Source organism: Mus musculus, chromosome 9, assembly GCF_000001635.26.
Source record: "Mus musculus strain C57BL/6J chromosome 9, GRCm38.p6 C57BL/6J".
Taxonomy (NCBI): domain Eukaryota; kingdom Metazoa; phylum Chordata; class Mammalia; order Rodentia; family Muridae; genus Mus; species Mus musculus.
The window spans coordinates 42,647,486-42,666,046 of record NC_000075.6 but is presented as its reverse complement, the minus strand read 5'-3'; the positions used below and the strand labels follow the sequence as shown (position 1 = coordinate 42,666,046).

The 18,561-nt window shown below is 48.3% G+C and overlaps 1 protein-coding gene across 14 annotated transcripts in view; it reads left to right on the top strand.

Moving 5' to 3' along the window:
- Grik4 (glutamate receptor, ionotropic, kainate 4) overlaps positions 1-18,561 on the top strand; it is a 426,819-nt gene that overhangs the window by 278,954 nt on the left and 129,304 nt on the right. For 12 of the 14 annotated variants that reach the window (XM_017313104.2, XM_030244013.1, XM_030244016.1 and 9 more), the window contains 2 exons: positions 6,151-6,329; positions 10,507-10,560. Coding sequence is in view for 10 of the 14 variants with exons in the window: in XM_030244013.1 (XP_030099873.1) it covers positions 6,151-6,329; positions 10,507-10,560 (233 nt within the window). In the remaining 4 variants the exon portion in view is untranslated. The remainder of the gene's footprint in view (positions 1-6,150; positions 6,330-10,506; positions 10,561-18,561) is intronic. The other 2 variants (XM_030244015.1, XM_006509943.3) reach the window with 1 other exon arrangement.

Sequence of the window (18,561 nt, the reverse complement as noted above, 5' to 3'; positions counted from 1 at the left end):
TGGACTTCTTCCCTTCCACCTCAGCTCCACAGCCTTCTCTACCCTCCTTCTTCCTGGTGCCAGCCTCGGGTGTGAGATGGGACAGGACGGAAGCACGTGAAAGGCATCCTTCCCACTTGAGTCTGAAACGTGCTCCTCACCATGCAGTGGCCAGTCCCTCTGCACTCTCACCTTCTCTGGTCAGACTCAGTTTCTCCAGCCAGGTACGGTGGTACTCAGGAGACTGGAGGAGAAGGATGTTGAATTGGAGGCCATCCTGGGTTACATAAGTAAAAGTCCTGGTCTCCAATTGACCCTCTCCTTGCAAAAAGAAAAAAAAAAAATTAGTGCCACAGACATTTGACAGCCATGCAACCTGGGCTTGAGAAGAAAAATGAGCACTTGGCAGGGTCAAGGGCACCAGGCACCACGTCACACTCATTTATCCTATTACATCTTCCCCAAGGTTCTCCCCAAGGTCAGGCCATCAGCATCAGCTGATTCCCCCAGGATTCACAGCACTTCCCTCCCTGGGGAGAGAGCACTTCCCTCAGTCAAGTGCTGTACTGAGGGAGTCAGCTGGTGGGGGGACAGAGGAAGGGAGGCTGAGAGAGGACCTGCCTGACCAGATACTGTCTCGTATTTTCCTCTTTGAGATGGGTTGCATGTGTCACAGGATGGCCCCAGACTCACTATGTAAGCCAAAGATAACCTTGAACTTTCTGATCCTCCTGTCTCTAACAACTGATTGCTGGGATCGTGATGTGAGATCTCTTGCTCAGTTGCTGGAAGTTGAAGCCAGGGATTCCTGCATGCTGGGCAAACACTCACAGCTGAGCTACTCCCCAGCAGCCTGATGTAGATATCTTCTGCAGTGTGTGTGTGTGTGTGTGTGTGTGTGTGTGTGTGTGTGTGTGTTTCTTTCCTTCTACCATGTAGGTCCCAGGGATCAAACTCAGGATACCACTGGGCAGCAAGCACCCATTCCTGCTGAACCATTTGATAGTCTCTCTCTCTCTCTCTCTCTCTCTCTCTCTCTCTCTCTCTCTCTCTCTCTTTTCTTTTGAAATTGGCTTTCTCACTGTTCTTGGAGCTTCTTGAATCTTCTCTAAACTGGCTTGCCATGGAGATGCCAAAACTCACGTGTCTCTCTGGGGCTGCTCTCCGCTGAGCACAGATTCACGAGCCTTGCCACTACATATGGCTTTTCAGAGTGTTGAGGATCCAAACTCAGGCCTCTATGCCGTACAGTAGACACTCGAACCCTGAGCCTTCTGCGTAGGCCCCGTGTTTAGATTTTGATGTTGGATCATTGTGTCCCCTGAAGAGACATTACTCAAGCATCTCTGCCCGTCCTGTGTCTATAACTAACTCTAGATCCACTTTCACAGCCTTGATGTCCTCCCTCAGCCCTGGAGCCCCTGCCTTCTACTTCCTGAAACCAGCCTGTGCCCTTCCTCCTAGAGCAGTTGCCTATTGGGCTCCACATTGATCCACTTTGGTCCTGATGGAAACTAATGGCTTCCCCAGGCTCCTCAGCCCAGCCTTGGCAGGCAGGCTGCCGCTGGGCCAGCATTCTGTCCCATCCTATGAGAGAGAAAGACTGGGGTGGGGATGGTGGAAACCTGAAGGGAGAGCAGAGTTTAACCCCTGTGATGGCGGCTGTGCCCGGTAAATCCTTTAGTTATAGTAAAGAGGTGAGAGTGACACGGGCCCAGCAGCACCAGGCAGGGCATGCTTTCCCTTCTGTGAGTCTCCCACGGCCTGGAAACAAAAGCACCAACTTCCGGTTACCACCAAACATGATTGCCTGAGCTGGAATCCTGGGATCCACATGGTAGAAAAAGCATGGGCTCCACAAAGTGCTCTCTACGTGAGCATGTGCACATGTGATGTGTGGGAACTCTCTCTCTCTCTCTCTCTCTCTCTCTCTCTCTCTCTCTCTCTAACACAAATACAAAGTTAATGTTAAAAAGTTTGGTTTTGGGCGGGTTGTTTTGGGGTGGTTTTTTTTTGGTTTTGGATTTTTTTGTTTTGGGCTGGTTTTTTGTTTTTGGATTTTTTTGTTTTGTTTTGGGCTGTTTTTTTGTATCCTGTTTCAGACTTGCAGAATCTGAGGCACCCTGAGCTGGAGATACATGGCTTTTCTCTCTTTCTACTTCCTGCCCATAGTTTAATTCCCTAGAGAAAAGTCCCTAAGAGTGCCTTCCTGATGATGGGTTTCTGCATGCCACACAGGCAGCCCATTTGCATCTGTAGACAGTGAAACCAAGATGCTCCCCCAGTGTGAGCAAGCCTCTCTCCCTGTGACATCTAAGCCTTCACAGTCCTGAGGCCTCCCTGACCAAGTCTTCCCTCAGACCACACCCCTTCCATTAAGCTGCCTGCTTGGTGACAGTGTGACAGGTCTCCCTAGGCACTGGCCTCAGGGTTACTTCCTCCAGTTTCTAACTCAGTCTGGTCCAACAAGTGCTGTGTACCGGCCTTTCCTGGGGATGTGCAGAGGTCTCTGAAAGGGTTCCCTGCCTTTCCTGAGGGGAATCACTCAGGTATATAGTCTTGTATTCAGGTAGTTCCAACTTACAGTGATCTAACTTACATTTTCCTGCTTTTACCATTGGGGAAGCAATGTGCCATCAGTGGGAAACGTTCTTAAGGGGCTTGCGAGATGGCTCAGTAGCTAAAGTGTGTCATACAAGCATGAAGACCCAAGTTTGGGTTTTCCAGCGCCTACATCAAAACCTGGGAGCAGTGTCATGTGCTTTATAATCTTGGCACTAAGGGGATAGGAACAGGAGAACCCCTGCCTGGGCTTGTTGGGCATCAGCCTAGCTGAATTGGTGAGACTCTGGCTAGGGGAGAGGCTCTTCCTCAAAACATAGAGCAGAAAGTGATTGTAGGAGACCCCTGACATTGAAGCCCCTCCCACCACCACCTCCTCCACCCCACACATTCATACCATTCTCGAAGTTTTTGATTTGGATCCCTTCCCTGGTATAGACCTCACACTTTTGGGGGATGCTGGGCAGTGATAGTAAGTCATGTGATCACAAGAGGGAACCCCCCCACACACACACACTAGAGTGTACAGTGTATGGTGTTGCTAAGCCACAGTGTTCCACAGCAGCAGTGAGCGTGTGCAGTGTGTTTTCAGATTAGGAGAGCTCCAGCTGACAATAGCCTTATCAGGATTGAAAATTCAGGGCACTATTTTTGCTGGTAAATATTTTATGTGATTTATCAGCAGGGGCTATGATTTAGGTGCTGGGTGATTGCTCCTGTAAGTGTTGGTGGGGGAAATGGGTAAAGACTTGAGAAGGGAGGGATGTCTTCAGCAGGAGAAGCAAGTGCAAGAAAAATACAAACAAGCTTTGCAGAGGCCCTTCTGGGTGACTGACACCTCGGTGCTGCGTGACTAACTATCTCATAACCTTGCTCCCGATCGATCACCCAGATGGGGGGCACAGTAGGCTGGGGACATTGTCCCACTAGCTCCCTTGCTGTGTTTGAGCCTCAATATTGGCCATTCCAGGTAGGGGAAGGGATAGTTACCTGATGGGGGATGGGTGCACTCACCTTTAGGGGCACTCACTGCCTTTGTCTCTAGCCCTCCCTCTTTGCACACAGAATATGGGGAGAAGCAGAGGAATGCACTGTCAAGGGTAGCAGAGCAGCCCAGGTCAGTGGCCACAGATGGATTGGAGCAGAATCTCTGGTGTGTCAGTGGCTTGGCTTGGGGAGCTCTTTCCTCAAGATCCCAGGGCCCCTGCTAGGATGAAAGGGATGATGGGTCCCTGTGCTGCCTTTGTCAGGTGTCACCATTCTGCGCACCATCCTGCTGTATTCCCCCAGGATTCCTGGTCTCGCTCTCCCGAATGGCTTTGTCCATCTCATATGTTTTGGGTTGGGGGAGGATTAGCCTCTTTCTAGCCAGCCTCCAAAGATTCTCATTGCTACAGACCAGGCCTGTGGGGTTCACAAGACTTCCCACATTTTGCTCTTTCTGGCCTCAGTGATCACTCAATGCCAAGGGACCTGGTGGAGACCCTGGAGTGCCATTTCTGTGCCCTGACCTCCTGGTGAGAACAGTGCCTTTTGGGGCAGAAGCTTGGGTCTGTATCTGGTGGAGGCTAGCCTCTGCTATCATCTCATTGGATGGCGCAGTATGCCCTTTCTCCATCTTGCAGCTAGGACAAAAAGGGGCTGTTTCCCCAGGAGTCTAAATCCACTCAGGTCACTAAACAAAGCAGGGAGTATGATTTAACTTTACTCTCCACCTATGCTAAACGCTGAGGGCAGGATCCATTGTGTCTGCCTGCTGTCTGTATACATAAAGCCCCCAGGGACATACCTCCTTCAATGAAGCCACACCTCCCAATCCTTCCAAAGCTGTTCCACCAACAAGGGACCAAGCTTATGAGCCTGTGTGGGCCATTCTCATTCAAATCACCACATACTGTTTGTGAAGCAAGTTATTCCAGCCCAAATCTCTCACTAGGGAGCATCCAGCTCCCTGGAAGACCTTCTCAAGACTTAGAGTGAAGTAGTGGTAGGGGGCAGGACACAGACACAGGAAGAGTCACACCTTCCCAGCTTTCTCCTCCATCAGGCAGGACCTCAAGCTCCCACTCTGGTTCCTTGTTTCAAAACAAAACAAAACAAATAAAACCACTCTTATTGTTAAACAAAACAAAACGAACACACTGAGTATTGGCTTCCCCCACTTACGTGTCCAGATGCACGCCCATGGCCCTGCTGCTTCCTTCTTTGTTCTAAGAGGCAATGTGGTCTCCTGGATAAAGGATCTGGTGGAGGTCAGAAAGTGGGTTTTCTAGTCCCAGCTGTGTCCCTCGCATGTGTGACTACACAAGTCACCATATTTTTTATGACAGAAGGACTGGGTGGGTGGTCCTCAGTGCCACCTATCAATGATGCCAACTGTCTTTAGAGGGTACAGGAGAGAGTCTTTATGGGCTGCATTGATGGCACCTCTGAATTGAATAGTGTGTCGGTCAGCACTGAAGCTGGCATAGGGAACATACAGTGGTAGAAAAATCAGCCTTCTTTTACTGCCCACAGCACGAGGTGCCTTCCTTACCTCCCTGCCTCCCATTCTTCTTGGAGCTTGGGAATTCTAATACTGTACAGTATTGTTATGAAGACTTACATAAGATAAGCCATGTTAAAAATTTAGTACATTAGCCAGAGCATAATAAGGTTTGATAAACGTTTCTCCTGTCGTTGCTCTGAGAGCAAATGCCTGCAGGTATCTTTCTACCAGACTCCAGACTACTGGCTCGGGGGAGATGGCTCTCCCGCCACACGTCTGCCCTCCCCCTGGCCTGCCTTGGCAGGGACAGACAGAATGAAACCCCTTTAGTCTCTGCAATGTTGTTCTGGATCATTTCTTCACACCAATACCCCTGACATCTACTAGCTGGGGGTGGAGGGGAAGGGGAGAATCCTTAGCCCAGGGTCCCCTTTCCCTGTTTGGTTCTGAGCCTAGTCTTGCTGCTGTTCAAAGCCTTTTCTTTTATGATCATGATAATACCTTGTCTTAGAGCAGCCACAGGGCTCTAAAGAATTCAAAAGGTTTTGCTAGGACTCTTTCCTGGGCCTCAGGATCTTGAGGGAACTGCTTTGCCACCACCAAAATGGAAACAAAGGCTTTTCTTGATGGAGCTTGATGGAGCACTTCTGGGTTCTCCTGAGCACCGGGAGAGCTTGACAGTGCAGCATTTAATGGATGCACAGCCCCGGGAGCTGTCCGCGCTGTTAGGATTCATTCTTCTTGGAGGAGCTGATTAGACAACCGGCTACATGAGAAGGTTCTGGAAGTGGGGAAAGAAATTCAGGCCTGCTGCTCTCTGAATCCAGCTCTCAGTCACTGGGCACAGTGCTTCAGAGAAGGAGGTAGGGCCCCTCCCTGAAGAGGCCTCAGGTTCTGCTCTAAAGGTAGAGGACTGCTGGGAGCTGATGGGAGCTTCTAGGGGCTCCTTACAGTTAGATAGCATAACTGAAGCTCAAGAGGCAGACAAACCTGCTTAGGGTTTAAAGCTCATAGCATCGGCTCTGAGCTGCACTGCTTCACTATATGGCCCACTTTTTGGTGAGTGTCTGTGGAGACCACTTTGCAGACCCTCAGGGGCTTCCTCCTCTTTCCCATCCCAGGCCTTTTAAACCTGGAGAAGCTGCTCCGACAATTCCTTATCTCCAAGGACACACTCTCGGTCCGGATGTTGGACGACACACGGGACCCCACTCCACTCCTCAAGGAGATCCGGGATGACAAGACAGCTACTATCATCATCCACGCCAACGCCTCCATGTCGCACACCATCCTCCTGAAGGTGGGAGCCTGGCTGGGGTGGGTGAGAGGAGGATGGTTCACTCTCCTTACGTCAGCTTTCCTGACTCGAGCTGTGGTCATCCCTTGGTCCTGGGATGGATCTAACTCTGTTTCCGTGGACAACAACTCCTCCAAAGAGAAGGCAGGATGAGGTTGTCACTCGGAAACACTTAGCACCTGGTGGGGCTGAGACACCAGTTGGACTAGAGTGAGATATGAGAGGCTGCAGTGGGGGCCACTTGTCAGGCAGTGTACCTAGAGCACCGCTCACGGGTGGTGCCGACGGTCAGCCCATCCTCATGATGATGTTTCAACAGCCCTGACAGTGTTTCAACAGTTTGCAAAGTGCCTCCCTGTCATTCCACAGCACAGCCCTCTCCGAGGTGACATGAGGTGCGTCTGTTGTTGTCTTCGTCATGTAGGTGAAGAAGATAACTCTGGGAGGTTATCAGCTGTCAGAGGCCAGGGCAGCAGGGCTCAGCATAGCTAGTGGGAGCATCCCTGCCAGGGTAGGCACTTTCTATTGGGCTCATGATGCTCTAGATGTCTGAGCAGACATAGGTACTTGGTCGTGGAGCTTTGTCAGAGAGGTAGGTCCTGGAGAGAGAGAAGTCAGGTAGTTAGGGTCACATGGACAGCTGGCAGCAGCTGGCCAGCTGAGGTGCCACCTGGCTCCAGTCCCTGGGCTAAGCATGTGCTTCAGTTAGCAAGCCTTGCTCTAGGGTCTTCCTGGGCTCCTCAGCAGTCCTCATAACTGCTCAGGCACAGTGACCTCGCTTAATGCTGTTTAAATTGCACTGCCAGCTTCCACTGGGTAGCCAGGCTTCTTGTTAACCTTTGCTTGGCTGTGCAAAGCCCCCCAAATACTCCTTATCTGTCTCTCTCTTTCATTTCTTTTCTGCCTTTCTCCTCCCTCCCCTGCCCAGGTCTTTTTTTTTTTTTTTTCCTTTTTAATCTAAGAGTTAATAAGAGATTTGAATGAGTTCTCTCAGTACCCAGGGCTGTCCCTTCAGCCTGTTGCTATAGTAATTTTCCACAGCACCAAAACCACATTTGTCTATGAGCACTCAACTTATGAAAGAGCACTCAGACACACACACACACACACACACACACACATATACATACATACACACGGATCCATATACAGAGAAAGACATAAAGACATACACACACCGACACACCCAGAGTCATAAACACACACAGAGATACACACACACACACACGCACACACACACACACACACACACACAGATGCACATACAGAGACAAACATAAATACACACAGACACACAGTCATGAACATATTCAGACACACAGACAAACATACAGACATAGAGACATACTTATATGCACACAAACATGCACAGACACACACACACACACACACACACACACACACACGCTCCTCTTTTTGCTCTTTTCCTTCTCACATCAGGAGATATTATCCATGATGTCATTAAGAATGAAAGGCCCCTGTAGGCTTCAGGGGACAGCAGGCTGAGGGTCATCTTTATGGGGAGGAGCCTCAGCTGTAATCAGAAGCCCTTCCAGCGTGCTTGTGGAGAGCAGAGGCTGGAGGAGGAGCGGCTGTTTCCAAGAGTGCTCCACAATTCCTGCCATAGCAAACTGAAGTTCCCCTGAACCCCTCATTATACCCACACCCTGTTAACCTTCTGAGTTTATTGCTGAGATTTTAAAAATCACCTCAAAAAAAAAACTGCACAAAGAAGAAAATAAATGTCACTCACAACCCTCGCAGCCTTAACCTTTCCTAAAATTTTGATGTCTATTCTTTCTGCTTCAGACGTCCCCCAATCATCCCCACGCTGTTTAAAACCTCCTGTAATCAGCCATTCTTTTTGCTCAACTATGTATCACACATTTTCCATGTCATTAAATATTTCTCTACAGATATTTTAGTGGCTGTATCGTTTCCTATCATGCTCGTGTCCCATAATTTATTTAGCCATCTCTTCATCCTTGTAGAAACAGGTTGTTTCCAATCTTTTGCTATGATAAATAATGTTAGGGCACACATCTTCATGCATAAATCTTTCCGCACGTGCGTTCGTGCATATTTCTTTAGCATATGCTCTCGATGTGGAATACCAAGTTCAAGCGCTACATGCCCTGAAGGAATTTGGGATGACTTGCCACTCAAACCCTTTACATGCTCAGAAGTAACAGACAGCGCACCTTTGCCAGTATTTGGGATGCTCTTTTAAGCATAGCTTGTGTTCTCCTGTCTCTTAGGGATTTTATGCAGGGGAGGAGAACCTGGGATGGCTGGATGGATTTACTTAGTGCATCATGCTTTCGAAGGCAACTGTCTATAGTGATCCTCGTTAACCAACAGCTGCTCTGGGTGCCTGTGGCCGCCCTTTCTAGCCTCCCCTCCCTTTTTACTTACACTCTTGCATCTTTACAGCTGAAATGATCAATGAACAGCGAGGCCTTTGGGGAAACTTGTTCCCTTGCTTCCCACCTGACATCCTGGTAGCCACAGGCAGGCAGTATTTCCAGCAAGCCTGGCCTCTCTCCTCAGGCTTCCACGAGGCTCCACGTTTGTCTCCTGGGGCTCACGGAGCTTTCTAGGCTCTGGTATGCACTTGGGAGCCATGCTCCGGTTGGCAGCTCTTGGCAGCTTCTTGCTTTGAGGAGGCTTTGCACAGTAATCCCCTACTTTATTGAGTGGCTGTTTCAGCAACGAACTCCATATTTACCCAGAATTCATGTCTTAAAAAGCGAGGATCTCTTGTCTTTTATCTCTTGGAAAGCAGGTTTTCCAAAATGGATTTTAACTACTGACTGTGCCCCTTAGCCCGCTCCTGGCTGGATGCCTGTCAGCAGTAGTCATGTGAACACTAGGCAGTGTTCAAGGCAGTGGTACTCTCTCAGGAAGGATGTGAGTGGGTACGGTAAGGTGTGAGTGGAGAGAGGCATCTGCCTTATTGTTGTCTTGGGAAAAGGGATAGGAAGTGTTAAAGGGAGGAGCCCAATGAAAACTTCATACTCTGCTGCAGCCCCACACCATCTTGATCTTGTCACCAAGCCCTTCAGGCACCCGTTGGGACTACGGTGATGCCATTGTACCCTGAACCTCAAGCAGCTGTGAAGATGCAAAGTTAAGAATGCTCTCAAAGTTATTTGAGTTCTTGGGGGAGAAAGAGGAAAATGCAATTACCCTGGTCTTGTTTCTCCCTTCCTCCTTCACAATAGTTATGACAAGAGCCATCTCCCAGTGGCCCGGGGCTGCAGGATATATATGAAAATCTAAGGGACTGTCAGGAGGGATGAGGGCCCTAGAGAGAGCCAGGCTCATTACTTACATGATCTCCTTGTCAATTCCTATAGCACCTGTCACACTCAAAGCCAGGCACACTGACAGGGAAGGTTGGTCAGGGGTGTTTGTGATGGGTACAGAGAGCAGACAGAAGGGAGGCTGTACCAAAGCCACAGTTCTCAGCTGCAGGATGGCACCACACCACTGCACAGCGATCAAGGGTGAAGCATGTCACGGGCAATTGTTCCTTAGCAGGAGCAAAAGAATCAGGCTTGCAAATGACTCGCTTAGTCTGCAGGTACAGCCTGCTCAGGTCTCATGTACATTCTGACAGACACAGGGTTCATTTGGGCGTGCTCCATGTCCTTCATCTCAGTCCCTAAGAGTGCTGTGTGTGCACTTTCATCAAGCTTGTGGTCCTTGGCGGGGTAGTGTGGTTTGGCTACAGTGCTTGTCCCCCTCTGGTTAACCCATCGGAAGGCTTTAAACTACCGAGCACAAAACCTAATAGTGGATGAACCTTAGCCAGTGTTATTGTTAGGACTCATGAAGGTTATTCTAGTATGTTTTCTTACTTGCTTCATTTCCCTTAAATCCACTCTGTTTTCTGTAATACTCAGTCCCATTTGTGGGAGTGTGCTATACATAAGAACACCAGATATGTGCATGTCACCCAAGGGGAGGGGAAGGGTGGATAGAACATCCTCTAGAGGCTAAAGTTTCTGTCTTGCATTCTCTAGCTTCCAGGGCCACTTGAGAACCAGATGAGATGTTCCTCTCTGCCTTGTGCTGAGGGTTAGTGGACCAGATAAGTGGTAGAGGCGGTGTCCCCCACTGCTTCTGCACTTCCAGTGACCATCTCTTCTCTAATCTCCTTCTCTTTGCATTGCAGGCAGCTGAACTGGGGATGGTGTCAGCCTATTACACATACATCTTCACCAATCTGGTAAGACATTTCCACAGTCCTCCTCTTTAGCATACTGTTGTCAGGGGCCAGGGCTTGTGGGTCCTGATGGGATGATATCTGGAAGATGGTTTGTGGGGAAAGAGAGGCAAAAAGAGCAGAAGCCGACATAGTGTGTAAGCATCGTGAAGACACAGGATCCAGAAGCCTGTGGGATGCTCATGCTGACACTAAAGCCCTGTGAGGGTGGGCATTTGGAGGCTCTGATGCCTGCCTCCTCCAACTGTCTCTGGTCTTATAGCAATGATTCCTCGTGGCAGATGGGTGATGGGTGAGCCTCTTCAGTAGGTACAGTTTCTGGTCTGCAGTAGAGTGGCATCCTTTCCCACACACCCCCCCCCCACTCCCAGTCACGATGATAACTCAGAAGGGGGAAAACTAGAGCACTCAAAGTATGCACATCTGCTGGTGTTGTAACCGCATGTGTCTCCGCAGGTCATCTTAGCTAGACCCCTTATTTTACGAATGAGAAAACTAGAACTTTACTGAATTAGGCTTAAGCATTAGGTGTGCCAAAATACCAGCCATGAGCCCTTCAAGAAAGCTTTGAGATGTGTGTGGTGTGCTTATTCATCAGATATGGACATGAACAGCTACATCACTGGGCTGTGGCTAAATTATAGGACTTAACACATGTGGAAGCATTTTGAAATTTTAAAGCATTAAGAAATGTGAAGATGCTGGCCAGTGGTGGCACAGGCCTTTAATCCCAACTCAAGAGTAGTTAGAAACTAAGAAAACAAGCATTAAAATAAATAACTGGAGTGGAGCCATGGCTCAGTGCTTAAGACTGAGTGGTTTAGTGGTTTTGCAAGGACCCAAGTTTGGCTCCTCCCACCCAATGGGTGGTTCACAACAACCACCTATAACTCCATCTCCAAGGGATCTGATGCCCCCTTTCGGGCTCCACGGGCATCTGTACTTACATGCCCACACTAACACACAGAGACATGTGATAAACATCTGATCCTTTAAAATGTGTAACTTTAACTTAGGAATCATGAAAAGATACCTAAGGAGTCACAAAGGTAGCTACATATTTTTGTTTGCCAATCTTGGGGCCCACAAGGCTTTCCTAGGGCCACTGCTCTAGAGTTCCACCTGCCATGCCCCTTCCTACCACTGCTAAACCTTAGCAGTCACTAAGCTGTGTCCCACCTCTCTCATTTTAGAGTTTGAGGAAAGTGATACTGTGGGTGACCTTCTGAGGTGGCATGTTCACATGGTAGAGGGCCCTGGGGACCCATCCAGGATTTTTCATCTTTACTGCTGTTTAGGCTTCATGGTTTAGTTGTCCCTCAATTCGCTCACAGGCTGGATGATGTTTTGGATTTCTTCTGAATGCTACTATAGATCAGCATTTAGAGAAGTTTATTTTATTTTATCAATTACTTGACTGGGGGTAGTCATTACTTTTCTCACTGCTCTCACCAAATACCCGACAAGAAGCAACCTAAGGGAGGAAGGGTTTATTTCAGCTCGCAGTTTGAGGAGACGGTTCACCATGTTGGTGAAGGCATGTCTGGGAGTCAGGCTGGAAGCTTGGAGTTTGCAACAAAACCCATCCATTTTTCCACTCTAAGGGCAGAGTGGGATCATGCTGGAACTGGGGCCAGGCTGTACTCTGTAAGGCCCAGCCCTCAGCAAGCCACTTCATCCAGCTAGACACCCCACCTTCCAAGGACTGCACACTTCCCCAAACAGTACTGTCTGGGAACCAAGCATTCAAACACAAGAGCCTGTGATGGGTATCTTACATCCAAATAATGCACCGGATAGCTCCTTCATCCTGATGTGCTCTCAGGTGTGTTCCTGAGTATTTTTGGTATACTGAGTGTCTTAGTTAGGATTCCCATTGCTATGAAGAGACACCATGGCCAAGGCAACTCTTATAAAGGCAAACATTTCACTGAGGCTGGCTTGCGGTTTCAGAGGTTCAGTCCATTATCATCATAGCAAGAAGCCTGGCATGCTTTGTAAAAACCCAAAGTACCTCAGGCAATAAAACATAGAGAATTCTATTTCTAGATATGTCATGAATGGCACCAGCCTCTTGGGCAGGGAGTACATGCTCACCCTAGGACAATAGGGAGCAGCTTCACTGAAGAAAGTTCTAGAAGAAAGGTAGGGTCCTTCTATACACACACGGAAAGGAAAACACAAGGTAGGGAACTGTATCCCCAGGTAGCTGGACAGAAGATGGTTTGTGGCATGTCCAGAAAACAGCAAGGGCCTTTAATCTCATGCATTCCCAGGAATATGAGCTCACTTGTTTTTAGTCACTGCCTGTCGATGCCCTTCTTTGAAAATAATGGGTGAATTTTAAGAAGACCCTTGCTAAGAAAGAGACTTCAGCCTCGCAGCTTGGATGCTTTCGATCTTACAAAGAGAAAGGTTGCTTGTTAGTAAAGGCCTTGCTGACAGTGTGCATGGGATCTTTAAAAGGCCATGCAGTCTCCCTCCTGGGAATTGGGGCAGGTCTCTTTCATGGTCTTGCAGTATTTAAGAGATGCTTGTCTAGAGAAACAGGTCTGGATTGACCTAGGTACCATGGACAGCTCCCTCTTGGGGCTGCCTTGGAATTGCTAACCCTGATATATACATAGGTCAGCTGAGCTCCTAGAATGAAAGACTGCAAAGGAATGAACCATGCCTCTTCCTTCTGGTATGGGATGTCCCTCCACCTGTGCAAGGAAGTCATTCCCCATGGCTTGAATTTGAGAGTACATGGCTGGCTCCTCAAACCTCTAACCTATACTGTGGTTTGCTGTAACTGTTTTAACTTTTATAGCACAGGCTGGCCTCAGAACTCATGGCAATCCTACTGCCTCGGCCTCCTGAGTGCTGGAGTTACAGGTGTCTGCCACCATGCCTAGCCCACGGGACCATTTATTCCAGTCTGGTGTGCATACAGAGCACTGTGCGTGTTATATATGCACAGAGCAAAGAGCTGTCTCCAAGTGAGCGCACCTGTGTAAGCAGCCTGTACATCCAGAAATAGAATGTCACCAGAACCCCAGAAGTCCCCCCTCACTCCCCTCAAAATGTAAAATAGAACAAACTCCTTTGTTTGCCCTTTTTTTTCCCTTCTATCTAACACTGCAGCTGTGAATCCAAGAATTAACATGTAAAAAGGGAGAAGAGGATTAGGCTATTCCCACAGCAATGCAAATGGGTTTGCTTAAGGTGAGGGGGCATCTGGGGCAGCCTGGGCAAGTTGGCAAGAGGGGAGAGGGATTAAAGTACAGTCCTGCTTTGTTCTGAGACTGTGGTGGGGGTGGGGACAAAGAGAGGAGGGAAGAAAGGCAGGTGGATGGGGTGAAGTTGTCTGCACTGTGCCAGTCTTGCATCAGACGAGCTCAGGTTGGAGCTGGGCATCTGCATGCCACCCAGCCACTAGGCAAATGGAAGAGAGCAGTTCCTTACAGTAGTCAGCATGAGATGGAGGTGCTGGCTTGGGGCTCTAGGAGGACAGCATCCGATCTGCCGCAGGCCATACTGTCTATCACCATTCTCTCTCCTTGAAGGATGACAGTGTTCTCTAGTGGGAAAAAATGTACCCTCAAGTCAGGAGGCCCAGGAACCAAGTCTTCATACTACCTTGTCTTCTCTGGGTGACTTTAGGAGAGCCGCACCTACTCTCAGCGGTCCCCCCATCCCCACCCCGTTTCCTCACTTTAGAGATAAGGAAACCTTACCATAGTCTGTGGCAAGCCTCCTGAGTCCCTAAGGAGCCATGTGGTTTATCATAGCAGAAAGATGCTTTCCTCCTTGTTGGTGGGCACCCACCGGGTGAGAATAGTTCTGCCTTCAGCCTCAGCCTGAGGTCTTTGCACCTGGAATCATCAGGACTCGTGCCCGACTGAGGGATTTCAAGCGGAAAGCAGAGATCTCACCAATCTCACCATCTGAGTGATGCTACCTGGGAAACAGTCAAGAAACAGAAGCAGGAATGCTGCAGAAACCAGTCAGTGGGAGAGTGTTCTGGAAGCTGCTTGCCAGTGCCTTGTTTTTCCAGCAGGAACAGGATCCAGCAGGGGTAAAACATTGTTTTAGGGCCAGTCTTGCTGCCTGGAGCTTTCAGAGTTTGGAAACAGAGCAGAGGGGCTTTGTGGTGGTGGAGGATCTTCTATACGCTCTGTAGCTCCTTCCATCACACACAATGCACTGGGATTTCCCTCTCCCCACCCCTCTCTCAGACCCTCGGGGAACCCCATCTTGTCACCTCTCTCTGACTTCTGCAACAGTGATGTGAGTTCTCAGGTCTGCCTTTTGAAAACCAGGGTGGAGAACTGGAAAAGACATAGACCTGGGCATCTGATAGACAGGCCTTTAACCTTCTAGTCTGAGGAGCTACCAGCTGTGCGGACTACTTAACCTAACTGAGCTCTGGTGACCTCTTTGATCAGTGGCCCCTGTACCTAGCTCAGGAGAGCAATCGGCTCACAATAAGAGTTTAATAAAGGGGGGTTGTTATGTTAGAGAGTCTTGGCTTTGCTTCTTGTGGGTTCACAGGAACAGAAAACATATTTTGCTCCCCAGAGAATGATTTCTAAAATACCATTCTCTTTATTTCTAGTGAATGATCAGTTATGTGCACGAGAGTGCTTTCCATTGTGGGATGTTTGTGTGCATGCCAGTAATTACTGAGTATTGACCAGGTCCCCACACCTCAGTCCCATCCAGGTGTTAAGAACACTGATTGACATAGGGCATTTTCGATAAATGAATTAGACTGACAGGTCTGGGTTCGATCTGTTGATTACCTATATCAAGAGGTGGGCCCAAATGGCCAATCCTAAATTAAACATTAAGCCATCAATCCACTGAACCCTGTTCGTGCTGCACAAAGCATAGTTTCTTTCTTAGTCAGGGCTTGGGCATTGGGGAGAGTGTGCATGTCACCCTTAAACTTTGAGTGACATGGGAGACTGATGTGAGAAGTGTTGCTGAGTCAGGAAAAAATAAGGCTGCTCTTGGGTCCAGCAGAGCTCAACAGAGTCTATGGTTTAACAGCCAGGCTTCTGAGTCCAGAGGAAGCCCAACTTGGTGGCAGAGGGACAGGAAGGTGTGAGGCAATGAGGGACACTTCAGCAGCAGGAGATAGACCTGTGTTTGGGCCAACACCCCTGCTCTGGCCAGAATAAAAAGAAAAGTGCACAGTGACAGTGCACAGCAAGAGGATTTTAATTCTCTTCTTCATTTGCAGATGGATTTAGGGATGCGCATATTGGTGGTTTAATCTGTCAGCGAAGCAACTTCTTGTCCCCAGTTATGATTCTCATGAGGCACAAGTCAGTTCCAGCAGAGCAAGTCTTTGATCAGTAGATGGGGCTGCCACCCAGATGGTGTGGGAGCCCTGGGACAGGGGTTTGGCTCGTGGGGTTCAAATTGCAAAACATGAGCAGTCATAGAAAGCCAGAGGTGCACATGGCCAGAGGTCAGGATCAAAGAAGGTAATGGGAGAAAGTGAGGCCTGGCCAGCAGAATAAATAAGCGTTAGGCTAAAGAGAGAGAGCATGGGCTGAGAAAGGGACAAAGCAGGGCAAAGAAGAGTCACTGTGCAAAGTCCTAAGGTAACACATGCACCGTACAGAGGACCCGTTCCTGCCCTGGTGCAGAAGTCACTCGACCAACCTTCCTTCTTTCTCTTCTATGCTTTCTCTCTTCATCATCTCCCTCTCCCTCTCCCTCTCCCTCTCCCTCTCCCTCTCCCTCTCCCCCTCCCCCTCCCCTCCCCCTCCCCCTCCCCCTCCCCCTCCCCCTCCCTCTCTCTCTGTGTAAACATATATAACATTAAATTTGCCATTTCAAGCATTTAAGTTTACAATTCAGTGGTATCGACACATTCCCGTTTATAAACCATCACCACCATTTCTAAAACCCAAGGAAACCCAAACACAACAGTTCCTGTTCTTTCTCCCCTGCCCCTGGCATCCTCTGTTCTTTCTTCTGTGTGAATACAGCTCTTCTTGTTCCTCATTCAGGGACCTTAAACAATATGTCTTGGTTGGTGTCTGGCTTAGTGCACTCAGGGTGATGTTTTCTGGGTATATCCATATCGTACCATGTATCAGAATTTCATTTCCTTTGTCTCAACAACAACAAAAAAAAACCTCTTTCTGTTATGATAGAAATACCCACCATAAAGTTTACCAGTTTAGTTTAGTGTGTCTTTCAGTGGGATTAGCCTATTCGAATTGCTGGCCACCATCATCACCCTCCATGTCTACGTTTTCCATCTTCTCAAACAGAAACTCTACTCTTATAACCCTGATCCCCTCCTCCTCCCAGACACGCCCTGGCCACAAAGCACACTTCTACACCGTCAACTGAAAATGACTGCCTGCTTCATGGAAATGAAGTCATACAATATTTATCCTTTTGTGTCTGGCTTGTTTTATGTAGATTATGTCTTTAAGTCTCATCCTTCTTCAAGCTGAATAATATAGCATCGTGCATGTGCATCACATCCTGCATTAACACATAGTGAGTGCTCACGGTGTTTGGTATTGTGGCTAATAGTCCCATGAACATGAGTGTCCCTCCCACTTTCTGCTTTCACTCTTCCTGGGTATGCACCTAACGAGGGAACTCACTAGACAGTCATCACCTTTTAATGTATTGGGACATCACCAAACTGTTCTCTAGAGTGACTTCACCATGCTTCATTCCCAATAGCAATGCACAGGAGGTAGAGTTTTGCTACAATCTTGCCAATATTTCTTAATTTTTATCTTTTAGTGAGAGCCACTCCAGTGGGTGTGAAATGCTCAGATAAATTTCTTCTCTCTCGTTAGAGTTTGCAGATTGGGAGAGTCAAGACCGCAGGGCTGTAGTGTAGGGCCCTTCTAATGAAGAAGCTTTGCAATAAGAGGAAGCAGCTGGTGTTTGAGAGTCAAGCCCCGATGGATGTTCAGGACAGGTGAGAAGCCCTGCTTCTGAGGTGTTCAGGGACTTGTGTGGACCTGGGGCTCTTCGGACTTTGGTTTTCCCATTAGTGAGGTGTGTATAGGGGTAACGCCTATCCCTAAAGGTTCTTAGAAGGGATTTGAAAATATCTACTGGTGGCATTGTAGCTGCTAAGCAGAGCTAACTACTACAGCCATTCAACTCACAAATCCCACAGCTTCACTATGCAGAGGCAAACACGCAGTCTCTTACTGTGGCAAGGGATGGGTTGTAGGGCCCTTTGTGAATAATAATGATAATAGAGATGCAGATGTTCAAGTCCCTCCTTTATGATGTGGCATTCTCTCCCACATACTTTAAATGGTCTCTATATGAATACCTACTGTAATGTAAATGCTAGCAGCTATTATTTGGAACCATTTAGGGAACAGTGAGAAGGAAAGTGTCTGCGCTTGCTCAGCCCAGACCTTATGTCCCCTGACTATTTTCAATCATCTGTTGGATGAATCGATGATTCAGAACCCACAGATATAGAAGGCAGATCTTACATTTCTTACCGGAAGTTCGACAAGGATAGCTGGGATAGAAATAGCCTCAAATAAGGTCATTTAGGGTCCCAGGCATTTTCTAGCTTATAAATATGTCTCATGAAGGTCAGGGGTAGGGGAAAACATGGAGGTTCACACACAGAGTAATTTATGAGTCAAGCCTTGAAGTCCTACAGATCACTTCTTACAATTCCATTGGCTAGATCTCATTACATGGCTGCACCTCCCTGCAAAGATGTCTGGGAAATGTAGTTTAGTGCCTAGGCAGAAGGGGAAATAGGTTTGGCCGTCAGCAAGGAATCTCTGCCACATTATTGAATTACTAATTGCTACTGTACTTCTCTTTTGTGTATGCTGCAAGATCAGTTGACGCCAGGACCCTGTCTTGTCTGTTTAGATGAGAACTGATCCTAAGAGTGGGTATTAGCACCTGTTGGCTCCCCAGTAACCACAATTGCTGTGGGGCTTTGAGTGTGCCTGCTTAGATAGGGTGCACACGAAATATATTTCATTCGGTTGCTGA